General features: G+C 49.3%; 1 protein-coding gene across 1 annotated transcript in view; it reads right to left on the bottom strand.

Annotated features, from left to right (window-relative positions):
* Positions 1-5,304, bottom strand: part of LOC147099603 (voltage-gated potassium channel KCNC1-like) — a 102,873-nt gene extending 97,569 nt beyond the window's left edge. The window contains exon 1 of the mRNA XM_085969847.1: positions 4,256-5,304. Coding sequence (XP_085825973.1) covers positions 4,256-4,864 — 609 coding nt within the window. The 5' untranslated portion in view covers positions 4,865-5,304. The remainder of the gene's footprint in view (positions 1-4,255) is intronic.
* Positions 5,305-6,000: the final 696 nt, after the last annotated feature.

Genomic DNA, 6,000 nt, shown 5'->3' on the forward strand with positions numbered 1-6,000 from the left:
AGCACTGTCGGAGGGGCAGTATTGAGGGAGCGCAGCACTGTCGGAGGGGCCGTATTGAGGAAGCGCCGCACTGTCAGAGGGGCAGTACTGAGTGAGTGCCGCACTGTTGGAGGGGCAATACTAAGGGAGCACCGCACTATCAGAGGGGCAGTACTGAGGGAGTGCTGCACTGTCGGAGGGGCAGTACTGAGGGAGCGCCGCACTGTCGGAGGGGCAGTACTGAGGGAGCGCCGCACTGTTGGAGGGGCAGTACTGAGGGAGTGCTGCACTGTTGGAGGGGCAGTACTGAGGGAGCGCTGCACTGTCGGAGGGGCAGTACTGAGGGAGCGCCGCACTGTCGGAGGGGCAGTACTGAGGGAGCGCTGCACTATCGGAGGGGCAGTACTGAGGGAGCGCCGCACTGTCGGAGGGACAGTACTGAGGGAGCGCCGCACTATCGGAGGGGCAGTACTGAGGGAGCACCGCACTATCGGAGGGGCAGTACTGAGGGAGCGCCGCACTGTCGGAGGGACAGTACTGAGGGAGCACCGCGCTATCGGAGGGGCAGTACTGAGGGAGCGCCGCACTGTCGGAGGGACAGTACTGAGGGAGCGCCGCACTGTCGGAGGGACAGTACTGAGGGAGCGCCGCACTATCGGAGGGGCAGTACTGAGGGAGCGCCGCACTGTCGGAGGTGCAGTACTGAGGGAGCGCCGCACTATCGGAGGGGCAGTACTGAGGGAGCGCCGCACTATCGGAGGGGCAGTACTGAGGGAGCGCCGCACTGTCGGAGGGACAGTACTGAGGGAGCGCCGCACTATCAGAGGGGCAGTACTGAGGGAGCGCCGCACTGTCGGAGGACAGTACTGAGGGAGCGCCGCACTGTCGGATGGACAGTACTGAGGGAGCGCCGCACTGTCGGAGGGACAGTACTGAGGGAGCGCCGCACTGTCGGAGGGACAGTGCTGAGGGAGCGCCGCACTATCGGAGGGGCAGTACTGAGGGAGCGCCGCACTGTCGGAGGGACAGTACTGAGGGAGCGCCGCACTGTCGGAGGTGCAGTACTGAGGGAGCGCCGCACTGTCGGAGGTGCAGTCTTTCGGATGAGACATTAAACCGAGGCCCCGTCTGCTACTCAGGTGGATGTAAAAGATCCCACAGCCACGATTTCGAAGAAGAGCAGGGGGGAGTTCTCCCTGGTGTCCTGGGGCCAATATTTATCCCTCAATCAACATCACAAAAACAGATGATCTGGTCATTATCACATTGCTGTTTGTGGGAGATTGCTGTGCGCAAATGGCTGCCACCTTTCCTACATTACAACAGTAACTACACTTCAAAAAAATATTTCTTGGCTGTGAAGGGCTTTGAGACAACCTGAAGTCATGAACAATGGGATATAAATGTTTTTTTTAATCCTGTATCCTTTAAAACGTCATGATCTCAATGGTAACACTTTCTTTCCTCCTTCTCATCCTTTACTCTTAATTCTCAGTCCCTAGTTGTTACATCCAGTGCAGTAACAAGATTCCCATTCTCCAAATTCCCCACTTTTTAAAAAAACTGTTTCTGGGTTTTTATTTCAAACTTAGTGAATCGGTTTTATTAAAACAGAACAGTTGTTCGGGGCAAGAGTGATGATCAAAATAACAATGAGACAGATCACAAACCCAGACTGAGTTGGGGTTTTGATTTGGGAGGGGGGAAGGGGGTTATGGGGAAATATGTTAAGCTTTTAAGGAACGAGTCTCAGTCTAAATGAGCGAGGCCTAACAAGAGATGCTGCCTCCATAAATATGTCCTGTAAACTACAGACCAAAGGCTGCGGGCCTGGACACTGTTCATAAACAGTCAGACACGCATTCCTTACGAGCCTGGATCCTTAAACATGTTCAACCAAACTGTTTTGCTTATTACAATTCAGTACATTCTTCTAAACTCTATATCCCCTCGAGTTTAGAAGAATGGGAGGTGATCTCATTGAAACATATAAAATTCTTAAGGGGCTTGACAGGGTAGATGCAGGGAGGATGTTTCCCCTGGCTGGGGAGTCTAGAACCAGGGGTCACAGTCTCAGAATAAGGGGTCGGCCATTTAGGACTGAGATGAGGAGAAATTTCTTCACTCAGAGGGTGGTGAATCTTTGGAAATCTCTACCCCAGAGGGCTGTGGAGGCTCAGTCGTTGAGCATAGTCAAGACAGAGGTGGATAGATTTTTGGATTCTAGGGGAATCGAGGGATATGGGGCTCGGGCGGGAAAGTGGAGATGAAGTCGAAGATCAGCCAGGATCTTATTGAATGGCAGAGCAGGCTCGAGGGGCCATATGGCCAACTCCTGCTCCTATTTCTTATGTTGAAGAATATTAAACATATACAATTACTTGAACCCACAGAAAGTGGCCATTCCGCCCATCAGATCCTTGCCGGTGTTTATTCTCCACACCAGCTCCTCCCGCCCCTCTTCAGCTCACCCTATCAGCATATTCCTTTCTCCCTCGTGTGTTTATCTAGCTTCCCCTTAAATGTATCTCTGCTATTCACCTCAATCACTCCCTGTGGGAGCGAGTTCCACATTCTCACCACTCTCTGGGTAAAGGAGTTTCTCCTGAATTCCCGATTGGATTTATTAGTGACCATCTTACAATTATAGCAGGATTGTGCTGGTTTCCCCCACAAGTGGAAACATCTTCTGTCAACCCCATCAAAAACCCTTTCAGAATCTGGAAGACCTCAATCCGGTCACCTCCCCCTTCAGGCTTCTCCTTTCTAGGAAAAAGAGCCCCCACAAGCCTGTGCAATCTTTCCTGCTGGGCATTGCAATTTAATTTTAAAAATGCCTTTTACCCCTTTGTGTTAAATCTGTATCTGTTAGTGAGTGGGGAGCGCTGGATGCTGGAAGTGTTAACAGGGCTGTTGCTAATCCACCTACTCCAAAGGGGCTTTAAAGTTTATGGAATGAGATTCCCCCCCCCACCCCCCAAGCCTTGCTGCAGTGGGGGGTGGTTGCATGTTTCTCCTCTCGCTGCATTACTGGTTTATAGTGAAGAAACCCGCTACCTTCGCGCTCACTACAGCTACAAAACTGCTGGCGCTGTGATTATTAATGGGGAGATTTGCTATCGTTGCTAAATTCTTGCCGCAACCTGCGATTCTGCAACAGCGCAGTCCTGCCCCCTGCCGGCCCGCCGAGGAATTTAAATGCGTCTTTCGTCCCCTTCACAATCTGCAATTGCAGATCCTCCAATTTTCCCTTTCCCTATTTTTTTTACATCCATTTTACTCCCCCCCCCACACACATCAGATTTTTTCCCCCTCCCTTCCCTTTTTTCCCTCCTCTGTTGCTGCTCGAATCTTCCTTTTTCCTCTTGCTTCATTTAACATTTAATTCATTCTTTTCCCTGCACCTTTTCTCTCTCTAATTTCACTTCCTTTCCTTTACCACGTTTTTGTTTTAACTTTCCATTCATCCCTTTTGCTCCACTCCAATCTCTGTTATATATCTTAATTCTTCTCCCCTTTCCAGTCGAAATCTCAAAAGAACCAAATTCCCAACCCAATTGATCAATTTCCTAATATCTTTCTGGTCCATTTCTCCCAAACATAGTCATGTTCTCTCTCTCTCTCTCTCTCTCTCGCTGTCTCTCTCTCTCTGTCTCTCTCTCTCTCTGTCTCTCTCTCTCTCTCTCTCTCTGTGTCTCTCTCTCTCTCTCTCTCTTTCGCTGTCTCTCTCTGTCTCTCTCTCTCTCTGTCTGTCTCTCTCTGTCTCTCTCTCTGTCTGTCTCTCTCTGTCTCTCTCTGCCTCTCTCTCTCTCTCTCTCTCTCTCTCTCTCTGTCTCTCTCTGTCTCTCTCTCTCTCTCTGTCTCTCTCTCTCTCTCTGTGTCTCTCTCTCTCTCTCTCTCTCTCTGTGTCTCTCTCTCTCTCTCTGTCTCTCTCTCTCTCTCTGTCTCTCTCTGTCTCTCTCTCTCTCTGTGTCTCTCTCTCTCTCTCTCTCTGTCTCTCTCTCTGTCTCTCTCTCTCTCTCTGTCTCTCTCTGTCTCTCTCTCTCTCTCTGTCTCTGTCTCTCTCTCTCTCTCTCTCTCTAGATCTCACTTATCCATCATTTTCTATCTCAGTTTTCTCTGAAAATTCCCAATTTATTCCTGTCTCTCATCTTCACATCTTCTCTGCTCTCCATAAAAAACACACAAAGCAAACGGGAACACAGTTCCATCTCTCGGGAACACAACAAATTGAAGCCATTCATTAAAAAAACACACACACACACACACACATTACCCGGGCAGCTTTGGATGAGTAAGGGTCCTCGAAGAGTGCCCAGACCTTGGGCTGGAGCTTCTTCCACCTCTTCCACCAGCCCAGCTTCCTGCCCGAGTCTTCTTGGAGACAGAGCCTCTTGAGGTCCCCATCTTCCTCGTCGTCCGGCTCCGGGGTCTCGAAGCTGTCCAGGGCTTCCTCGGCGTCCCGGTGCTGCCTGTAGTTCATCCAACAACATGCCTCCACGTCCGTCTCGTCGATGCCCCAGAAGGCCAGCTCCTCCTCGAAGAGTGGTCCACACACGTCGGCGGGGCAGTGCAGCTTGCCCGTTCTGTAATAGTTCAAGACATAGGCGAAAACCGAGGGGTGGCGGTCAAAGAAGAACTCGTCCGTCTTAGGGTCATAATCAAAGTTGCTGAAAGCGTCTGGTTCTGTCAACCAGGAAAGCCTGGTCCCAGGCAAAGTCTTGAGGGTGCTCCTATAGGTCTCATGCTTAATGCCTCCAACATTGATGACTATCTTGTCGCTCTCTTCGTTTCTGCCCATATCTCCTTTCAAACATGACTTGGAAGGAGGTTTGTTTCCAGACTTTCTCCCACGGAAAGAGGACACGCAAACTGAACTGATCATATGGGATGGATTTTTGCCTGGGTATCGCTTTTTTTTTCGCGTTATAAAAGCACGTGTTCGCTCTTCGAATCAGGATGCAGAGGCAGGTTGAGTCAGGCTCCTCTCGTCATCACTTTTTCCCCCCTCTCTCTCTCTCTCTCTCCTCTCTCTCTCTCTCTTTCTCACTCTGTCCTGCAACGCTCAAATGAGAGACTTGGGGGAGAGGGAAAGCTTGTAGACACGGTGCAGGACGGTGAAAGCTCAGCTCTGCTGCACCAGGAGATGGAAGTCACTGAGAAATGGAGAGAGGGGACAAACCAATCCCAACGACCGTCCAAAGGAGGAGGCTGGATGTCAAGAGGTGTGAGGGAAATGAGAGAAAAGTTTCCTGTGGACTTTACCGCCTTCGCAATCTGCAACGACAGGAGAAAAAAGGTGATTTTGATTCCAAGCGAGATGTTTGTGTGCAGGACACTAGTCTTAACAAGAGGCAGTGGTTCATGGACTGTATCTCCACTAGAAAGGCTCCGGTTGACTTTTATTTATAGATATATTATAATAGATATAAGGACAAAATGTACCATTAAATCCCTGCAGTGTGACAGAATGTGAGAGAGATGCAAGTCTCCAATCTGGAAGCAAGGTCTTTGTTGCAGTAGTAACAGGGGCTGGGGAGGGGGTCTTTCCCCTCCCCCCTTCAGTGCAGAAACCAGATTTTGTGTGTGGGGGGGGGGTATTTAAAAAAAACATCTTGTCCTGGCATGTTTGTGTATTTATAAAATAATGAGGAATAGACGAACTGAAAGCAAGAGTGGCACTCGTTGTGATAGTTTGCAGTGGTGCCCGCGCCAGCACTTCAGATCTGCAAAGCTAGCAAAAAAAAACCCCAAAGAGGCATTGCAGCTACCAAAAAAAACACTAACTGTTTTAATCTTGTATTAATTTCCAGCGACTGAGTCTTAATATTATTTATTGAAGCATTTCGTAAGGAATTGCCCAGTACATGATTCTCTCAGTTTAAAATACATGGGAACTTGTTCTTAAATATCCCACTAACATTTCTTTTAAAATCCTTTGTTAAAATTTTTTTTTTTGCAAATCATATAATCAGAGACTATTCCTATACAAAGCTCAAGGCGTTTTTTTTTTAATGAGCC

Source organism: Somniosus microcephalus, chromosome 28, assembly GCF_052327205.1.
Source record: "Somniosus microcephalus isolate GS21.2 chromosome 28, FLI_Smic_1.0, whole genome shotgun sequence".
Classification (NCBI taxonomy): domain Eukaryota; kingdom Metazoa; phylum Chordata; class Chondrichthyes; order Squaliformes; family Somniosidae; genus Somniosus; species Somniosus microcephalus.